General features: G+C 39.6%; 1 protein-coding gene across 2 annotated transcripts; it reads right to left on the bottom strand.

Annotated features, from left to right (window-relative positions):
• Window positions 1-6,619: 6,619 nt before the first annotated feature.
• On the bottom strand, window positions 6,620-21,143 carry csrnp1b (cysteine-serine-rich nuclear protein 1b). Of its 2 annotated transcripts, none has more exons than XM_079862897.1 (5): window positions 20,940-21,143; window positions 13,391-13,593; window positions 10,748-11,007; window positions 10,357-10,653; window positions 6,620-9,841 (listed from the first exon to the last, which is right to left on the bottom strand). In XM_079862897.1, exons 2-5 carry the CDS (start codon window positions 13,572-13,574, stop codon window positions 8,879-8,881), a joined length of 1,704 nt encoding a protein of 567 aa, XP_079719023.1. In that variant the 5' UTR covers window positions 13,575-13,593; window positions 20,940-21,143; the 3' UTR covers window positions 6,620-8,878. The 2 variants fall into 2 exon arrangements, with proteins under 2 accessions (XP_079719023.1, XP_079719024.1); XM_079862898.1 differs by lacking the exon at window positions 20,940-21,143 and adding an exon at window positions 19,793-19,866.
• Window positions 21,144-22,628: the final 1,485 nt, after the last annotated feature.

Here is a 22,628-nt window from a genome sequence, read left to right as displayed (position 1 = left end):
GTACACATACAGTTATATTGCACTTTGTTTGTACTTTAGTAATGCTTTATCAAGTCTGGTGACCAAGTCTATGGCAGTGAAATTAAATACAGAAGCCTGTGTGTTGCACAAAAATATTTAGCCATTACTTGCAAATACTGTGGGTTTGTTCAAATGTACTTTTAGTGCAATTGTTTTAAACGTGTAAAACTGCGCAGCATTAACCCACAAAAACATTTGACAAATAGGACATATCAGTAACAGGCTAACATAGCATTACATTTCACGTTCCTTGCAGCTAATTCATTACGAAGACAAAGTAGTGATTAGGGTTGGGTACCGACGTAAACGGTAGTAACGAGACCGAATAAGAACGAAACTTTCGGTGCCTGATTTCGGTGCCTGACGTTTTTTACCGCCCCCTATAAAACATCTCGCGGCACGAATGATCCAATAATAAAACATCTCCAGTTAACCAGCAGAGCGGTCATTTAGTTCGTTTGTTAAATAAGAGATCTAGCGCTGAAATGTGTTTTTTTTTTTTTTTTAAATCAAGTGATCAAAGTGCTCGTTGCCGCTGCGATCAGTGGCGCGGATACAGTGTTTTCTCTTGTGGCTCGCGCACACCGCACTGCACTCGGACGCGCGCTTCAATCATAGACTGTAAAAAATAGGCTTCAATACGTTGCGGAGATCGATCTATTTATGAGCCGCCATCTATGATTATGTGCGCGGAGAGTTTGTGTGTGTGTGTGCTCGCGTCTCAGATGAGTATGTGCGCGGAGAGTTTGTGTGTGTGCTCGCGTCTCAGATGAGTATGTGCGCGGAGAGTTTGTGTGTGTCTGCGTGCTCGCGTCTCAGATGAGTATGTGCGCGGAGAGTTTGTGTGTGTGTGTGTGCTCGCGTCTCAGATGAGTATGTGCGCGGAGAGTTTGTGTGTGTGCTCGCGTCTCAGATGAGTATGTGCGCGGAGAGTTTGTGTGTGTGCGTGCTCGCGTCTCAGATGAGTATGTGCGCGGAGAGTTTGTGTGTGTGCGTGCTCGCGTCTCAGATGAGTATGTGCGCGGAGAGTTTGTGTGTGTGCGTGCTCGCGTCTCAGATGAGTATGTGCGCGGAGAGTTTGTGTGTGTGCGTGCTCGCGTCTCAGATGAGTATGTGCGCGGAGAGTTTGTGTGTGTGTGTGCGCTCGCGTCTCAGATGAGTATGTGCGCGGAGAGTTTGTGTGTGTGCGTGCTCGCGTCTCAGATGAGTATGTGCGCGGAGAGTTTGTGTGTGTGTGTGCTCGCGTCTCAGATGAGTATGTGCACGGAGAGTTCTGCGCGTCTCGTGTGTGTAGAGTTTGCGTGTGTGTGCGTGAGCGACTTTAGATGTGACGTTGTGCATTTCATATGTATTAGTTTGAGCATTCAGCAGTATACATGTATGTGTGACTACTTAGTAGGCTATATGTATGCAAGGGTTTCATATGTGCGTGAATGAAGTTTGAAAAATATAAATATAGCTGCAAGCAGCAATACGGGGCCAAGCCCTGCAAGGCAGAGCAAGCAACAGCCGCTGTAGCGCAATGCGGAGCCAGAAGAGCAAAACATCAGAAATTTAATGTACATCAAGCACAGTAAGCACATCAATTACAGCAGCACAGCTAGCATTTAAGCACCAACAGCAGTGCAGAGCCGGAAGGAATTTAAATTATTATTTTATACACAATTTCAAAGTCGCCCCACACTGGTCTCGAACCCACGACCACAATGGTTCGGGATTCATGACGCATGGTTGAACCACTTGCGCCACCCAGAGGACATGTTTTACAAAGCTGCAGAGGAGAGGCTTCAGTGTGTGAATGAGCACACAAAATCATGTTAACGAGATTAGCATGCTAAGCTAACTTAATGCTAATATAGCTTATGATGTGGTACATCCAATCCTGGCAAAATAGATATCCTCAGATTCGACATGACGCAAGGAATCGATAGACACCAATTTTATGATTTTGTGACAAACTGTTCACAAGTTACAGCCTCTGAACCAATTATGGGTTGACCTCATTAAGTTTGCGACATCATAACTTTTTTTTTCCAGTATAGCAAAAAAATCGGGGACAGTACTTTTATGCGGCTCAGTCCGAAGATCATTTGAGTACATGTTTGGACAAAATTAGACCAATTTTGAAGGAGGAGTAGCGAAAAAACTGTTTTACATTCACTCCAATATGGCGGCCAGTCACATTGTTGATAAATAACATATGAGATATCGTTGAAATCGGCATAAGCCAAGGAATATATTGACATAAAGAAATCAAATTTCAAGCAATGTTAGCAAAAGTTATAAGCGTTTTTTCAAAAAACAATGATATCTCTGGAACACTAGGTGGCGCTGTGATCAAATTTCTCAGGTACCTTCGGGCCATGCTAATGATGATCCATACCAAATTTGGTGAAGAAATTTCAAATAGTTTAAAAGATATTGCAAATTATGACATCATTCAAAATGGCGGACACGTGGTACATCCCATCATGGCAAAATCGATATCCACGGATTTGTCATGACCCAAGGAATCGATAGACACCAAGTTTATAATTTTCTGACAAACTGTTCATAAGTTATTGGCCAAAATATGCATTTTCCATATCTCATGACCCGTAGGTGGCGCTGTTCCCAACTTTGGCATGGAACCTCAGATCATGCTTCCGATGAAGTGTACCAATTTTCGTTTCGATTGATCAAAGTTTGGCCGAGCTATAGCTTCTGAACCAATTTTGGGTCGACCTCGTTAAGTTTGCGACATCATAACTTTTTTTTTTCCAATATAGCAAAAAAATCGGGGACAGTACTTTTATGCGGCTCAGTCCGAAGATCATTTGAGTACATGTTTGGACAAAATTAGACCAATTTTGAAGGAGGAGTAGCAAAAAAACTGCATACTGTACTTTTCAAAATGGCCACTACTGTAATGGGCGGAGTCTTAATGTAAGATATTGGTTCTAATCAGCATGATGAGATGAATCAGGTGTACTAAGTTTCATTTTTCTAGATCAAAGGGTTCAAAAGTTATAACCATTTCAATGTTGAATTTTTGAACTGCTGGTGGCGCTATAGAGTTGGACCTAGAGACTCAAAAATTGCTACAATTACTTTTCATTACCATCACTACAAGTGTGCCAAATTTCATCATTTTCCTATGTATGGTTCATAGGGCTGCCATAGACTTCAAGAGGAGGAAGAAGAATAATAATAATAATAATAATAATAAGAAAACTAACAGATACAATAGGTGCCATAGCCCCTTCGGGGCTTGGCCCCTAAAAATATATATAAGTCTCACAAAATATAATGGAAACAAAGTGTTCCTGCTTGATATTCAACCACTGATGAGCATAATCGGTAAAACAACAACAACAAAAAAAAACTATACGAATGTGGATTAGAACCCAAAACCTCTGACACGCTTGAGTAAAGTTCAAGTTCAGCTGCCAGTGTTCCTCTTCGGGTTAGTCTAGTATTTTAATGCCAACTGCAAATCTTGCATATCAAGTATGAAGCATATCAATATCAAGTATATGAGGCTATACTGTGTGTGTTAAATATTTCTGATATTTCTCTGTTTTGTAAAAGTCATAATATGAGAAGACAAAATTTTGATCTTAACTCAAGTGTTTTCGGCTAAATCAGTAGCCTTTTAAACGGCACAATTTTTCATTTAATCAGAAATCAGAAAATCTTTTTCAGAAAATCACACACACACACACACACACACACACACACACACACACACAGGTATTATTTTTTTGATAAAGTGTGTGTGGTTTAGTTTTCTTAAGTACCGTTTCAAGAACCGTTTAAGCACCGGAACCGTTTGAAAAATACCGAGTAGGTACTGGTATCGGATAAAACCCAACCCTAGTAGTGATCAACTGTACAAGGTAATACAAAAACTAACTTATTAGATGATAAATAATTTTAATGATTTGTGAATTCCATACATCTCTGGATTGTGAAAACGACATCTCCCATCGTTCCACTTCTTTATAGTGTCATCAAGCTTCGTCTTCATTATTATGAAAATGTGACTTCTGGGGGCTAATAAATTACAGATTGTACCTTTAATTAATAGCCATTGAGTTTGTATTTAGATACAGATTCAAAGCAGGGTTTACTTTTTGTATATTTACATTTATGGATATAAAACTTTGCCTTATCAGTGCTTTGAAACGGTTTATTGAAACCTGCAGACTGAAAATCCCATAGGCATAGGTGTCTAGGGGCCAGATTTACTAAACAGGACAAATTAGCGTGAGAGCGCAATCCCATTAGAAGCGCCGATGGCAGTGAAAGTTCTGCACGTGATCTACGACACGCAAATAAAAAAATAAAAATAAAACAGACTGAGCAGGATAATTTGCATAATTACCAACGGAATCTACCAAGTGCAGTGCAAATTAGCGTCTGGAAATTAACTCCTAAAAATGTCAGCCGCAAAATAACCCTGTCCACGCCTTTTAGTAAATCCTGACCGTATTTTTTTACGCCAAAACAGGATTTGCAATGGCGCTAGCTGTTAGTAAATCTAGCCTTATGTAGGCCTATTTATTATGTCTATGGACAGTCCCACATAAGCTACTGTCCGGAACAGACAATGAGGGCTTTTTAAGGTTACCAACATTCTTCAAAGTATCATCTTTTGTGTTCAACTGAAGAAAGAAATTCATCCAGGTTTGAAACAACTTGAGGGTGAGTAAATGACAGAATTTTCATTTTTAAGTGAACTATTTATTTAATCATACTGTGTATACGTTTGACTGTATTTTGTAACAAATGTATCAACAATTAATAAATCCTTTAATTTATCCTCTGGTATCAGTACACTTTCAACAGTCTCCTTTTATGAACTAGATTTCTTTAACACAAAAATGCATGAAACAAACACTTGGAAAGTTAGGCTAACTCCCATCTGATAAACCATTTCATTTTGCTATTATTAATCAGAAAATGTACAACACAAAAAGCAAGTTCAATATAAAACATCGTACACTCAACACGTGCGTTTATCTTAATATTAACCATTATATATTGAGTTGATAGTTTGAATATAATCAGAAACTAACATAACACTGCCAGCGAACAGTTCATCCACGCTTTCCTCGTTAGCATATCGGACATGACGATTAGCAGTTAAAAACGTCGCCTATATTAGTTGTTTTCCGATAGGCTATACAAACACAAAAATAAAACTTTCACAAATATACGCTCTAAACTCACAACAAATTAGAATATATACCGTAATTTCACTTTACATACCTCGAAAAAGAGACAAACCCCAGTGCTGTTCTCAACGCGTGGAGTTGTGTTAGTACTCTTGTCAGTCAGCAGCACAGGTGAGGTGAGTCACGTCATTTACTTCCCGCCCACACCCCAGGCCAGGTCTCCCCCTACTGGATACTCACAGAATGACACCTCAGACAGAACTCGACATAACAATCAAACACTCTCCTATATCATAATGATTACACATTAATTGCATGAATCATGTTGATTTGATCTTATCTGAATCAAATTGATTCTGTATCTTTTTATGGAGATCATCTTTTTTATCTTTTTAATCACTAGTAGGCCTACTTCCGCTCATCCTGACATCTTGGGATTTTAGTTGTGAACTTTTTGATGTTTTCCATTTGGACTGTTATTTTTATTACATCAATGTTTTCTTAGCTCGTAATATGCCACAGTCTATCTCTGGTATCCATATGCGAGATAGAAAGAGCAAAGCAAAAATCACGGCTCAGGCTTCCTGCACGTAGGCCTACGTTTCAACTGTATATGTCCCAAATGTACTGTCTACCCTACATGAGCATGGCCTCATCCCATTGTTTATAGGTATGCTACTAATGTGGTTTATTAAATCTCATTTAATTTCGTTTTTTTATTTTTGGTTTTTAATGACATTATTTTGAATTAAAATGACAGAAAATGACAGGTGCTATGCTTTTTTTTTAATCTCTAATATCGTCAGATAGGAATCCCACCCAAATTATAAAAAGTTTAGGTTTTTTTTTTTCCCCTTATGAGGAAAGGAATAAAAGTTTTAGTATTTATTTTTAAGGCAAAATGAAAATCTTGGTTTTGGTTTCAATGTTTATTTTTTTGTATTATTTATTGTAACACTTTACAAGAAGGTCCAATTAGTTAATAGTTAACTAATATTACCTAACAATGAGCAATTACAATATTTGTTAACTTTGTTTAATAAAATTTGTTAATACTTTGTTAACATTTGTTAATAAAAATACAATGTAACATTGTTAGTTCATGTTAACTCAGGTCAGCTATAAACAGATAAGCAAATTTTGATTTTAATAATGTTTTAAACAACGTTAAAAAGAACATGAACTAAGATGAATAAATGCATTTGAAGTGTTTTTCAATGTTAGTTCATGTTGATTAATGTAGTTAACTAATGTTGACAAATGTAAAGTATTCCCATTTGTTATTTATTTGTTTGCAAAAATTCAAAGATTGACCGTTAAGGGATTTTACTCAACTTATTTAAAATAATAGGTATCTGTGTTGTTGTTTTTAATATAAAAACAATTTGAATATTTTCACCCATGCACTCACATGCACAAAAGACGACAAACAATGGCAGTTGTAAGAAAAAGCTGGACTTTTATTTTGTAGGGACAAACTACTGTCAAATGACTTGAATGAAATGAATAGCTTTAAACTGTTAAGCGTGAAAATATATAATATAAAAGAACTGCTTGGTTTTGTCTTTAGTTTCACTGAAGCAGAAAATATATACAACAAAAAGGCAGAAGTAAGAAACACTTTGAAAAGCATCAGAGATCAAAACATACATCAATCATGACTAATAAATACCAATCATTTCCATTTCATTGCGATGAGGTGATACATCTTTACAAGGGAATAGTAAGCTGGACTCAAACGAATGAAGCCGTGCCCACATCCTAATCAGCTTCAAGAACAGCACGTGAAGGCAAAAATAAAGCAAGTACATTTCTGATTGTGCATTTTTGCTCTAAAAGCATGTAGTACTGAGACAAATGAACGGGTCGTGCATGCAAATGCTCCTGTCGGGTCAAATAATGATGTGCCGACAGTTGAAGTCTAGATGGTCAGATATGTACATCGATTCATTTCCTCAAAGCTCATTCAGAAACATACAAACTTAAAACGTCTTCACTGTGAAGTGGAAACAATATGGGCAACACAAATTTGCATAACATGATAGTGCATAATATATGCAGGTTTTTATCAACAAAACGTTTTTGAAACTACTAAATTTATACCCACAATTCGTGTTGTCGTTTGGGTTCAACCAACCCGTCGGAGTACAATCAAATGGAGCTTGGTAAATTCGTTTAGGTAGTTACATCGTAGTAAACACCAACTTTATGCCTGTCCAGAATACGTTTTTTTTTTTTCTCTTTTCTTTTTCCTCCAAGCATAGATTTAGCTCTATTTATATATTACAAATGTTTCAATATTTGAAGAACAATGTGGATTTCATTTCTTAATAAAATAATTTGTCAATAAACAGATTAGAATTCTCTGAAATCTACATAGTTACAAAATGTTAATTCTCTATATGATAGGCAACGTTATCGGCGGTCACATTACAGGCCGGAAACTCTGATTTTTAATCAATAGGTAGGTTATATAGAAGTTCGTTAGACAGGAAACAGTGGCTCCTCGTGTTAACAGGCACAAACGCTAACCTTTCTTTTGTTAAACACATTGTTCTCTTTATTGCCCAAACCATGAATAAATACTAAATAGTCCTAATGCTGAAATGCTAAACGTGAAATAATTTAACTGAAAGTGTTACTTCATAGTAATAGAATAGATTCTTAAATACTTTGCAGTTGGTGCCCTTCCTCCACAGCTGAAACACAGGTTAATGTAGGTGGGAAACGTGAACAAGTTGCATTATTTCCACTTCTCCAGAGCACAGTGTGGCTCAGATAATATTCAGCTGGCATTCGGAGAAAAACTAAATAAATAACTCGGTAAGAATAAATAAAAGCCATATGGTCAACAGATATCATGATCATATTACGCGATATCTGCGGCGTATAAAATAAATTAAAAGGAAATCGCTCACTTTTCTCCACCTTGTGCTGATGATCCAACACCATAAAATGGCATGAAAACAATCTTAGATTCAGAGACGGCGAGGCAGGCGTGAGGCCGACCCGTCTGCTCTCTGATTGGTTCATTTTTTTTCACAGATAAAGTGCTAACTGAGGAGCCTCTGGGGGATTTGTGTACCGTTAGAAAATCCCAAGGAGCCGTTTTGTGGAACAGGAGTCCTTCCTCTAGCTTTGCGAACAAAAGTACAGACCACCATCTCGAGTCGAAAAAGCGACCGAGACAGAAGGCCCTCCAAAAGAGGCCGTTTAAATGCTGTTTGTTTAGGTGGAAAATCTCAGAAAAACGCCAAATAACAGCAGCGATGGTCAAAATGCATTGCTTCTGAAAGCTAGAAAAAGTCCCTGAGATACATAATCAGCATTATGACTCCCATTGGTGCCCCTTCTCAATTCATATAAATAACCTTCGCAATAATAATAATAATGGTAAATGTTGATGATAATACCACCAATGTGGGTGAGAAGTTCTTCACCTTCCTGGCCATATGTACAAGTGTTCAAAAATCAGTCGGCCAGACTTGTTTTTGAACTGAAATGTTAGCTGCCACTGCGATGGCAATAATGATAATAAAGATTGTTATAATAACTTAATGCTTCGCTAACATCATAAAGGCAGGTAATGCAAATATTGATATCCTGGGATTCATAAAATAAAGAAAAAACAAAACAAAAAATGGCATTCATTTACAATCCCATAGTTCATTTGTACAGTGATCATACAAGAGCCCTCATTAGACTTTTACAGACTCCATCACTGACAGCTTCATGGCGTCTTCTAGCATTTGATTGTCCGTGAAGGTGGCCGGAGGTTCTGGGACAGAATCTGACAAGCCGATCAGAGACTCCAGGAGACAAGTTCCCGGGTCGGCCGCCTGCGGAAGGCTAGGGTAAGTAGGCAACTGGAACTGAAAGAAGTTGTCCATGTGCTCGTACTCCTTCAGGGAGTTGTACAGCGAGCTCGGTCCCAGACAAGGAAAGCCGTCGAAGAACTCCAGGTCCGACTCGGATGACAGGCTCAGGTCCATGTAGCTGGCGGAGTGATCGATGGACGGTGAGGGCGTGTGAGGGACGGAGCCATTGTGGAATAGGGCGATACCTTGATTTGCGTTCTCGTCTAAGAGCTCAGACATGGCCGTGCGGCTGTTGTCCGTTTGTGACGTGCTGAGCTTGTCGTCCGCCGCGCTGAAGATGCCGTAGCCCATCGACTCGCTCTTTTTCTGCTGGTAGTCGCAGTTGTTGTTACACTCCCTGACAGAACAGTCCTCGTTGTCCGCGTCACTAAAGCTTAGGATTCTCGTAAGTCCATTTTCGTCGACGTCTAGAGGCGACTGCTCGCTCTGAGCGTTCCCGGCGGATTCGGAGTCCTCGCTCTGGCCTGAAGAGCTGGATGAATCGGTCATGTCGCTGCTGCAGCTGTTCTCTCCCGCCGATACCAGCTCCGAGCTGAAGTGAAATGTGGGCGTCTCTGGCGTGGTGCTGCTCTCTGCTGGACGGCTGGGGGAACTGCAGTCTGGCTGATTCTCAGACGGTGACTCGGTCTCCGGCGTGTGCTCCTCCAAACGCTTTTCCAGCTCCAGCTTCATGATGGTGTGGATGTAGTGGGTCTGAACTCGGCTGGAGTTGAACTCGATGCGGCCCTGCGTGTTTCCACAGCCGTCTTTAGTGCAGCCGCATGGAAAGGATGAGTGGTCCATCTGTAAAGCCAGGAAACATTACATTAATGAATATATAAATGATATTTGATAATACAAATACATATAACGTTATAAACAAATTTGAACTCTTATAAAATATACATTTAAAATATTAAGTACATTTTTAAGTAGACTATTAAATTAATACAATTTATTTTTTGTGTATTATATACACTCACTACCATTCAAAAGTTTGGGGTTGGGAAGATTTTTTTTATATTTTCAAAAGAAGTCTCTTATGCTCCCAAAGGGCTGCATTTATTTGATCAAAAACACAGTGAAAACAGTAATATTGTGAGATTTTACCATTTTAAATAACTTTTACTATCGTAATGTATATTAAAAGGTCATGTTTCTGTGATGGCTGAATTTTCATCAGCCATTAGTCCAGTCTTCAGTCACGTGATCCTTCAGAAATTATTCTAATATGCAGTTGGAGCAAAAGGAATGATACCTGTAAATATTACGGATAACCTTGTGTTCTCAAGGAAGTCTGTCGAGACTCAAGCGCTCACCTGACATTTGATCCCAGCCAAACTACAGCTGCAGCTCTCCGGCTCGCAGAAGCCCTGGCAATCGCATCCGCAGTCTTCTCTCGACGTACGCAGCTCATGCAGTTGACGCTTCTCCTCTTTATCGATTTTTTTGATGCCGGCGGCTTTGAGGATGGCATGCCTTCTCTTAGATGGGTAAGGATGAAGGAAGGAGCCATCATCCAAATTCACTCCGCTGAGGTCGATTTCATCCTCGGGGATGTCATCGACAGTCAACCTTTCAGCCTCTTCGGACACTTGGGTACCATTTTTGGTAAGCTGCCACAAGAAAAAAGATATTCACATGATTATGATGATGTTTGGATTTAAATGCAGCTTGTTTGACCTCAATGTGTGAATTTAAATTCGCTACCTTCAGCTTAAGAGCGTCCAGTTTCTCCTCCCTCATTCGGTTTTTGAGTTTCTCTCGCCGTAGGTGGCGCTGTGCTATGGCAAACTCGGCTAACGTGTAGCGGCGCTGTGCGCTGTGTCTCTGCACCATGCCAAGGGTGCAACCTCCCCGGCTGGGCACGCTGGTGAAGCCCTGGCAGCGAGGGAAGAAGAACACCGTAACCTGGTCAAACTGCACGTTGCCTCGCCGTGTGCGCTTGGCTTTCTTCAGGATAGATGTGGCTGGAAAAAAGAAGGACAGAAAGAAAGAGAGGATATATATAAGACGTTCCAGCTTGTGGTGGACTTGAAAAGAAAACATTAAGTGGAAAACAGCGGGTGAAACATTCACAGGAATTTATGCTTGAAATTCCTTAAATGAAAATTAAGAGCACATGTCTGAGAGAGTGGTGGAAAAAAAGAAACTTCTGTTCCTAGTATCTCATTGGGGAGTATTTGAGTAGGACGTGTGCCAAGCCTAATGGGAAGACTTGGAGTCTCTCGTGCAAACATCAAGATCACATTAACATTGTTGCGAGTGCATTACATCACCACTAGATGGCAGTCCACACATAGCAAATTAGCATATTATAAATGCCAGAGCTACAATCATTCCATCATACTACACTATACAAAAATATATATTTCACAAATCAACATCAGAACAGATGTGCAAATAGTTCAGCTAATAGTTTGATCAAATCCAGACACATGCAAAGACAACTGTATTCCTCTTCGCTCGTGTCTGACAAACAATCCACTCAGGAATTTCCCCTTTGGCGCTGAAATGTGCAGGAGGAGCAAAGCGTCTACAATCACAACCCAGCGGCTGGATGATCTGGAGGTTTGAGGTTTCTGGAAGTGGAGAGGGCACTCAAGACATTTAATAAAATACACTCCATCTTTACATAAGACAGGCCATCTGTCCACACTTCCCTTGCTAATTATTCCTACAACCAGTCAAAAATCAGTCAATGTCAGTGGTCGAAAGCATTTCAAAGGGAGGTATTTCTTCTTGAAACAACACCACCATATTTTTTTAATTGTAAATCCCATATCCTTTGCACATTTAATGTTGAATTGTTAAACTCTGTGAGAGAGAAGCTCATTTTCCCTCAGGGCCTAAAGCTGACTGATTGTTATCTGAAGGGAATGGAGGGGATGGATCTCACTGTCCCCACAGCTGGTTTATATTAGACTTGCAATGGTGGGAACTCAAACTCACACAAGCCTATCTAGAAGCCTGTGCAAATATGTTTTGTTCATCTAACAGAAAAGATCTGATGGACAAGTCTAAAAGGACAGCGTGGTCTCACATGAACCTGATAGGCAGCAGCACCTCAGAAACAATGACATGTTAAAAGAGCAGCTTTATGCATTATCAAGTTTCTATTGGTGATATTATGAATTAGAGTAAACAAGCTCTCAGTTATGCAAGGAGTCAGATTCTGGAGACTTCATCTAATAATGCTGAAATTGATAATATATGGATATTAGTCAGGGTAGACAGCATGGTTTATTTTAAGTGAATGAAAAGTAGGCGGTGAGGGATAGACAAACAGAGTGTTCAGTGGTTTGTACTGTTAAGTGTGTTGGTGCCAATCATTATGCAACTCTGAAAACGCATCCAAAATAACATGGGTTGTGAATATATTAGTCATGCGCAAGCTACTGAACAGACTGTACACTACTGTTCAAATGTTTAGGGTCAGCTATCTATTCATCAAAGAATCCTAAAAAAATGCGTCACACCAAAACTGCTTTGAGCATTGATGATAAAAAAAAAAAAAAAATCTGTTTAAAAGCACCAAATCAACATATTAGAATGATTTCTGAAGGATCATGTGACACTGAAGACTGGAGTAATTATGCTGAAAATTCAGCTTTTCCATCACAGGAATAAATTACATTTTAAAATATATTCAAAAATAATAATAATAATATTAACAATATTTCACATTATTACTGTTTTTACTGTATTTTTACCAAATAACTGCAGCCTTGGTGATACAAGAGAGTTCTGTTCAAAACAAAAATCTTGCTGTCCATTTGAAAGCTATTATATGTCTGCCGCTCACGGCTTAGTTTCAATTCACATTAAATTAAATATGCCGTCTAACCTGACTGAGCTCTATTCTCTGACTTTGTTTCATAAACACAAGCAGACAGCCATATCGTTTCCCTTCCTCTTCTCTTCATGCCTGTCTTCCTGCTCCGTGCCCCTTCGGTCTTTCTCAGCACCTGTTCTGGGTTCATGCCCGGTGCTCAGACAAAGCTCTGCGTTCATTCTGCCTCCCTCCGTCACATGGCACACTCTCTGGCTTCCTGCCCAGCCATCCTGGGAAACTCACAACTGTTTGCTTTCCCTTCCCTGACTCACCCCACAAACCTGGATGAACGGCCTGCAGGAGGTGACCTGGTGAATGTGGCATGCATCAAAACATCCTGTGTAATTAGCTGCATCCATGCAATTAATCCTGTATCTCAATAACACCTTATCAGGTAGGACACAGAAAGGCTGAGATAAGCCCTGCAGACCTTATGCATGAATAAAGAGCCATGGAAATGGGAGTTTGACCATCCACCCTAATCAGAGAATGAATGATTCGATCAAGGGGAAACTCACTGTTTAAGGACGTTGCTGGGGAGCTGGGGTTGCTGGGGGTTGAATCCAGGGTGTCGGAGTAGCAGCTCTCCCCATCCGAGTCCCATTCGGAGTAGGCGGAGGAGGAGAGAGAGGAAGGTGAGGAGGAAGAGTAGCATGGGTCCTCCTCCACCTCCTCGTACTTCCTCTTGAGAACCCCGCTCATGGCGCTAGCGTTTGGTGATCTGTGGGAAACAAGCAAAGACAGAAAAGCATTATAGGAGGGATGTGTCTACACCAATTTGAAAATGGTGTTTTCAACTCCATTCACACTAGCATATTCCAAAAGATTCCAAGTTCCACCTAATAAAAGCTCACTAAGATGATACCAAGAGACTGGATATAATAAAGTTCTCATGCTATTCTTATGGCACGATCATTTTATTAGCAAAATATCTCACAATTTACTGGTGCGTCCATGTCACACTTAATCGCCATTTCATGTTTGGTCTAAAAATCAATTGCCCTCATGTTTTGCCGCAGAACAGCAATTGCAAATAAATTCTCTCATCTTTGCAAGAATGTAAAATGAAGATTGTACAAAGTAGTATTTATCTTTAGTAACACTGTGAAAGTGAAAATCACATAGCAGGACATACCAATAAGGTATGTCACATGACTAAACGTGTCATCGTTTACAAATACTTAAATTTTCACAGTCCACACTACAATGCGAATCTCAGCGTGGATGGAAGGCCAAAACGCAATTTCAAGAGTATCTGGATTAGTGTAGACGTAACCAAAGGGGCAAAAATTAAAGTTGCAATTCCAAGCAATCTGGCTTTGACCAACAGCTGATTTATTTTGCTATGAATTGTTTCTATATCGCAAGAAGTGCTTAGATGTTATCAGCCAGTGTAGCGTTCTTATTGTCCTAATAGCAGTTAAATGTCCAGTGAGGTTTTTAAATACAGGCTATGAGCATTACACTCCAAACAAGCAGCTGACGGCGCTTTATGCTGCCTCTGAGCGGCCAGGAAAACAGGAAGTAATCAATCACGTCCCTCCGGTGCAAGTCAACAATTACCAGACCCTTCACCCACTTCCAAATCCAATCGCATAGACAAATACATTGATTAGGACGGGGGTTGATTACATAGCCACATTAGTGAGGAGGGTAAATTTCGGTTACCCCACTCAAAAAACACACATCACTGAGCCAGTAGCGGCAATTACACTTTACACAGCTGCTAAATGCATTATATGAGACTCCGTAGTAAATGTGTGTACAGCTTGGCACAGTAAACGTGTTTATGTAAGACTAGGCTGCATTTGTCGCTGCTCCCGTGGAGAGGTTGCTTATTGGGCAATAAAAGCAATCAATCCTTTGGCAGGAAGAGTCTAGCCGGTGCCCATCAGCTTTTGAGGGTCAGAGCCGGTGCAGTGCAGCGGCGTTTACACAAAACCATAATTTGATACTGGCGGCTGTGGACTCGTTTGTTTCTCCGCCCTGAGATGAACCTCGGTCAGCTAGTTCACCTCAGGCTCGGCCTCTCGCTGCACTCCACAGCTCAGACACATTCGTGCTGATACAGGCAGAATGGAAGGAAGGAAGTGGGGAAGGAAGGAAAAGGTTTGATTTAGAGATAGTTTTTACTGCTGCTTGAGTGAAGCAGAATTTTTTTTTTTAACTTGAGATGTGACAGCCAGTCGTCATAAGTCAGTTCTGGAGTTATATCCACTAAAACACGGCCATTTTTTCCCTAGAAGTGATGAGCAGTAAATAAGTGTTTCATAATAAGGCTTGTTCCCATCAAGACAGCCACTTCAGAGAAAAAGTGACAGATGGTTGTGACTGGCAGATTATACAGCTCATGATGTTGGTCTATGGTGTGTCATCGACAAAAAAATAAAGAGCGTGTGACTAACACAATATGACTCAATAGTAGTCTGCTATTCGTTTAATAATCAACCCTTGGAACTTAACTTTACTAAAGTGTACAAATACTTTTTGGTTTGAGTTCAAATTGAGCACTTTAACTGACTTTGAGTGTTAGCAGTCAACGATGCATTTGCGCAACATTGACTAATGTTGTTTCATTTGGCCTCATTTTCCCTCGGGATGCACGATATAACCAACCATTAGATATTTTCTAATTATATGTTATATATTATATGTCGTGTGCATTTATTTAATATTGACAGTTGAATAATTAATTGTGCATGCTAATTTCAACTATTTTTACATTTAGATTACCTTTGCCATCACCTCTCATTTTAAGTTATTCTTTAATAACACTAATTTAACGCTGATAAATCTTTAGCAAATTGAAAATGTTTTTTTTTTTTACACATTATAATGACATGATGCCTAAATTCACTTTAAATTGATTTTAGTTTTAAGTGTTTTTAATTTATATGAAGCACAGTACAGAATAGTGTAGAATTTTACATACTGGTGATTTATCGATATTGGTGCGTCCCTAATCTTCAGACAAGATTGTGTAGACTTCCATTTCCAACAGGTTGCTCTGTTTACAAGCTGAACTTCTCTCTCTCTCTGTGCATCATGTGCGCTTCACACATTAGTGCTGCCGTCGTGAATGTGCCAGACATCGGGGTGAGTCTGTGCCGTCTGCACATTCAGCCGCGTCTCCTCGGCTGCCAAATGTCGCTGCCAGGAAGCACAAGGTGAGTCTTATCTGCGTCTGAACCGTACAATATCTTCCATGAGTCAAACTTATCTGCTCGTGCAACACCGGCTAAAAGCAAACAATGCTTGAACCTTGACTAGAGGAACTCTACAAGCCAAACAGTTGGAAAGTTATGCAATAGTTTGTGCCACGTGTTAATAATCGGACACGGGTTTTAAATGGACAAATGAAACCGCAAACAGCTGACTTGTCTGAAAACGGCAGTACAGGCTAAGGACATAATCTATTTTTATTGCAAACAGTATGTGTCCAGATCTGTCCTCATTTGCATGTAAACGGAGCCAGCGCAGGGAGCGTGGACCCTTACATGCTACGTCTTGATTTGAAACAAGCACAAACCTTGGCAGGAAAAACTCTTCGTTTTTATATATGATCGCAGAGAACTTGACTCTCACCACTCAAGTGGAGAAGACTGCAAAACAACGAAGAATTCATCCTCATCTGCTCATTTGACTAGTAAATTGGCCGTCACATTTCTAGATGCAATCCACTCACTCTTAGTTTGTACAAGAAACCACCTGAACACGGTATCTGGTGCTCACCACACCCTCGTTCTTATCAGAGTCTCAGACACCTTTATCTTCACATTCAACCATCATCACTACTCTACTCCTCAATTGCCAGAGAAAAAGAGAGAATTCCCTGAGGACAGCATGAATGCCTACCAAGCAGAGGAGTTTTAATGAAGGACTCTGGACAGTGAGGAGAGGGGGAGGACGGCACGGGAGATGTGGAGATAGAGGGGGAGAGAGTGCAAAACCTGGGTGTTAGAAGTGGGTCATTGTCTCTTGACTGCAGACTACCTGACACATTGATTTGTTAATCTTGCTTAATGGGCAGAAACAATGACGACGAGCTAATCCCAGGAACAAGAGAGGAGGGGATGCGGGGGGCTCAGCTGTAGGTCAATCTGGAGCTTGTCCTGTTGCACTCCAACATCAGCAGAGACTAGAAATACGAGCAAGAATCTCACAAATGAAAAACGAGTAGTCAAAACGCACCATCCACCCATAAATCCGCCACAGATCAGGTCTGGATTTCACATCCAAGCAAAAGCTGTCACCGCCGAGGTATCCCAGACTTTCAGAGCAGGTGAGACGTTCGCACTGGAGCATAAATTATGCAGGACTGCCATTCCAATAAAGGCAGTGCACTGATGAGGAATTCTCAATGCTGTTGTCACCAAGGACGGCGGATATAAATCTCGCACAGAAAGCGAGAATGGCCACAAAAGCAGCAGATTGCTGAAATCTTAAATCTGCTGTCGGCGGGCTCACTGCAGCATGATTATAACAAAAAAAGCTTCATTAAAAATTATTTAACTCACCGCCCTCCTTCCAAAAAAAATTTAAAACAGCCAACACCATGAAGCAGTGGAATCCCATCCTCATCTTATGCAAGAGAGTTGACTTCCCCTGCAGCTCACGGCTTCCATCCAGATAATGTAATAACGAGCAGCATGTACCTCATCTAAACTATCTAAAAATATACAAAAGTGTGGCTATAAAACCTGGCTGCTAAAGATGTTGTAAAATCACTTGCAAGATAACTGGAATCAAAACCAGATTCCACAATTTCACCCGAATAAAAGAAAACGCTCCCCCTGCTGGCCAGCTCTGAAGAACTGCAGGCAGGGGCAGGAGGGAGCCGTGTGCTGTCCCGATCACTCTAGATGTTCAACTACGCCAGAGACATTCTGTTCCTGAGCTTCAACCCATGCAGAGTACACATTCATCCCAAATAGGAGTGTGCACCGATGTGGGAGGAGGGTAGCGGGCGAGAACTTTAAACATATAAATAATGCAATGTCTCCAGCCCACAGGAATTCTCCTCTGGCACGGCGACACATTCTATCTATCCCAGATGTGTCTGTGTAGTCCAGACCACTATTGCCCAAGAGGAATCACCTCACAGAAAAAAAAACATCTATAAAAACACCTGATGGGACATCACGAGTCATCAAAGATTATGTTATTATGGTGGAGATGAAGATTTGTTTAAGCATAGCTGTATGGACTCACACTATGCATTTCCTAATTTGAAATATGCAGAGAAAACAAGATTTATAAAACACCACATATTGTGATGCAGATTACAAGTTTACTTTACTGATATCCAAAGTGATATTTAGTATCTAAATAACTGGACAATAATTCTGACTTAGTTGGTTTTCAAAGTGAGGTCCGTGGAAAAGTTTAGAGAAAAGGAATTAAGTAAAAATAAATGTTTGAAAAAATCAACTAAAAAAAAAAGTGATTAAAAAGAATTAAAATTATTAATATAAAAAAAATCCTAATTTATATTTCAACTAGCTGCCTTTTCAATTTTAGAATGGGTTTCCTCACGAGTATGATCATATTTGGGGGTTCGTGTCTAAAACACTGGAAATCCCTGACTTAGATTATTAAGAGGAATGACAAAATAAGCCATCTCAAAACACCCTCTGAAAGTTATTTAACAGTTATGAGCGAATCGTTCCTCACGTTTTAAGTCAACGAGTGGAAAATATGACCGCTCAGGAAATTGCCAAAACTGAAAGGAGATATTTCCATTGAACAGGGAACAATTTGCATCAATATCCGAAATGCAAACTTCCAACAGAGTGTGCAAAGTGTAGCTTCCCTGAGAAGTCATCAGCATGAATAACTTAATGGTGGCTAAACAAATATCAGCCATCTTTACCAGTCTCTTAAGGCTCTCAAGGGAGAGCATGTGTGTCTAGGGTGGAGGAGCTCAGGGGTCAGCGGCTCATGTCTGGGGCGCACACTGGTACCTCACAAGCTGGGAGGAATGCTTGAGAGTGACAAAACAGATGGGATCCCTCTGCTTCTCTGTTTTTGAGACATCAGGACCTCCACCTCCCCCAATACCAGTGCACAAAAGCCACACACTGAACTAGCCCAAATAGTAACACCCAGTCTGTGGGTGGGAGCTTAATAAAAAAAGATGACATGTTGTGATATACATATACACTAATGATGCCTACATCATCTCGGTTAAAAAAAAAAGTATGTCTGGTTTAAATGGGACATGTGAAGACTCATTTGAAAAGAGGGAAGGAAACTACCCAGACAAGGGCTGATTTCACAGACCATAGTAGCCTACACGTGCAAGTTCGCACCTCATCAACCCAGAAGTAGCCTACTTATAAATAATGCTTATCTTTTATGGGTCCTTTTTGATAAGTTTAGCGTGGCGTGCACTCCAATTCAAAACAACACTGTTGTTTCATAGAAAACAACTCACTTGTGACCAGTGGACCACCTTGAGTGACAAACACATATTAAAAGACATAAAACACACATATACATGTATACACACATACATATATATATATATATATATATATATATATATATATATATATATATATATGTATATACACACATACATATGATTGCGTATTAAGTGTAGCCTACCCACGAACAAAGTCGCGCGAAAGACCGACCACGACTCGCTCAACATAGAAGCACGCGCAACATAAACAGCCTCAAACTTACGAAAAAGGAACAAAAACACAAATAAGATAATAACAAGTGCTGCTGGTTGGTATTTTAACAATATACCGAGACACTTGAACTAAAGTTTACATAAAGCTCATAAGTGAACGAAATAACTTCCCTTTTCAAACATTCAACCTGCTTACAGACAGGGACTGTGAATTATCTCACAAAAGAAGCCAATGAATATGCAAATAACAAACTGTGTAACAAGTTAGCAACTAACAAACCCGTGTGAAATGAGAACATTAATTCCCGTCAGTTATTCCAATCACGCCGTGCACAACGTGTCAGTGATTGTTGCCTCTTCTCTCGTGATTGACTGATGTCAATCACAGCAATCAGCGAATTACTGAAAAGCGTCTGGGACTTTTTTTTTTTTTTTTTTTTTGCGACTTTTTGAGCTTCTGTCATATAGCCTACAATATTAAAAATAACATCGAATATTCAATTATTTAAGTAACAAAAAAGCCAGGGGGCTGATTTATATATTGGTTTTAACAGTGACAGAATGTAGATATGTGTAAAAGGATTATTTACATTTGTGAATATGGATCTTTGCTAAAAGTGATAAAAACAAATATTAAATATATTTACATTGGTCAACAAACTGAAGTTTGGTTCGGATCAAGTAAGGTCTCCCTCAGACCTGCATTCAGCCTCGCATGCACCCCCGGTGACGTCACTGAGGACTGGAGGAGCATATGAGGCTGAGCGCAGATCTGATTCTGCAGGCACACTATTGAAATGATGCGGTGTGGCACCTTAAGGAGTCGCTCGCGCTTCAGAAGACACACCAGCACTACAAACGTGAACGGGGAATGCACTCAACACATGAACACAGATCCAAACCAGCAATTACGACTTATCGGACACACACACACACACACACACACACACACACACACACGGTTCACTATGCTGGAATTCTGCCAATGGATCCGATCAGAACCGCCAACAGCTGCTTATGAGAGTTATCTATTAATCAAACCCAGCCATTTAAAATCTGACACAGAAAACGCTTATATTTACTCCGAACAATACACATTTAACATAGCCTACACTTAGGCATCAGGGTTTAAATAATAAATGTTTATGAGTTTATTAGTGAAATAAAACGTAGGCTATAGCCTACATTCATTAACACTGAAGACAATGGTAAATTATGTAAAGTTAAGTTAGTTTTTTCCATGTCATGGCAGCACACAACAATTTCCCCTGCTTTAGCTACTTGAAATAGTTACACAACACATTTTATCTGTTTACACCGGCCGACAAAAGAACATTGAAACTATCTGGCTGGACTCCAGCACCGAGCTTTGCCTATTAGACACATTACAAGTGCAGTGTATAACAGCGCGGACCTCCGCTACTCACCAATAAGGTGTCCGATCAGCATTAGTAGGCTATACCACAATATAGAAAAATATGAAGCGGTAATAATCCAAGTGCCACGACCGAGCGTTTATCGAGCGTGTATTAGATCCCGTTGTGTTCGTGTGGCTATTGTGCGCTCGGCGTACTGAAGCAGCAGCTGAAGCTGTTCCTCTTGTCTGAAGCAGACGCCGATCAGCGCAGTCTTTTCGTCAGTGGAAAACTCCCTCCTGGCGTGTGACGCAGGCGGTGACACTGCCCACGCGCCGCTTCCTGCCTTCCGCGCGGAGCGACACTCCTCCTGGCGCGCTCGCATCCTGACACAAAATCACTATAGTAACATGATAAAGAAAGGACCGGAACACAACTACCTGAGGGTTATGGGAAACAGTAAATATTTCATTACCCTGAAAAAATTTACTATGGTGACCATGGGTTCTGCCAAAATACCGTAGTACGCAGTAAATTACATTTCCTTAAAACACTGTAAGACATTGTAGCCTACTATGTTTACAATGGTTTTATACTGTATACTCAGAAATGTGAAAGTAGTCTCTTAATCTCACCAAGGCTGCATTTTTTTTATCATTAATTTAGTAAAAACAGTAACAATGTGAAATATTATTACAATTTAAAATAACTGGTTTCGGTTGCAATATGTTTTAAAACGTAATTTATTCGTGTGATGGCAAAGCTGAATTTTCCAGTCTTCAGTGTCACATGATCCTTCAGAAATCATTCTAATATGCTGATTTGAGAAACATTTATTATTATTATTGATAAACACAGTTATGCTGATTAATATTTTTGTGGAAAGTTTTTTTTTCAGGAATCTTTGATGAAAATAAAGTTTTTTTAAAGAACAGCATTTATTATGAATATAATTTTTTTGTAATATTTATTAACTTCATAAATCTATACTTTATACTGCCTTTTTGATCAATTTAATGTGCCTTTGCTAAATTATATACATATTATATATACATAATGTAATATATCTTACAAAATGTGTATTTTATATATATATATATATATATATATATATATATATATATATATATATATATATATATATATATATATATATACATACACAGTATACACACACACATATATTATATACTTTATCTATATTTTAATATTTATTCAGCACTCTTGATAGTGTGATATTGCTGAATTATAGCCAAATAAATTAATATACACAGTTTGATGTTGTCTGGTTGGTTATTATTCATAATTTCCTGAGTCAGCCTCCACTGAATTAATGAGTCATAAATCTTCTCCATAATTTAGTAAATCCTGTAATACTCTTGCATCATTCAGTAGAAAAACTTGTGATACTATTGCCTCATTTATTGGTCATATCGTTGCAGACGTGCAGTATTGAAACGAAAACAACTCATTTTTTACATTTGGCAATTATTTTTAAAAAAAGAGTCAGGCTGGGGTTGATGGCAAGTTCAAGATGGGTCACGTGATTTCAGGTATGACTGAACATTATGTCTCCTTCTATCTAAACCATCAGTGTCAGCCTTGTCATCATTAACTGCGCACGCCTGCATGACACAGGATTCCAGTGCAGGATTTATCAGAATGGTACGCAGCACATTCGTGTTTAGGTGGAGTAAACTTTCATTTTTCTAGAGAAAAAGGGAGTGCTGCCAGTGTCAACACAGGTGTAAAATGCAGCCA

This window comes from Squalius cephalus, assembly GCF_949319135.1.
Source record: "Squalius cephalus genome assembly, chromosome: 25".
Classification (NCBI taxonomy): Eukaryota; Metazoa; Chordata; class Actinopteri; order Cypriniformes; family Leuciscidae; genus Squalius; species Squalius cephalus.
This window is presented reverse-complemented; position numbering and strand designations above follow the sequence as displayed.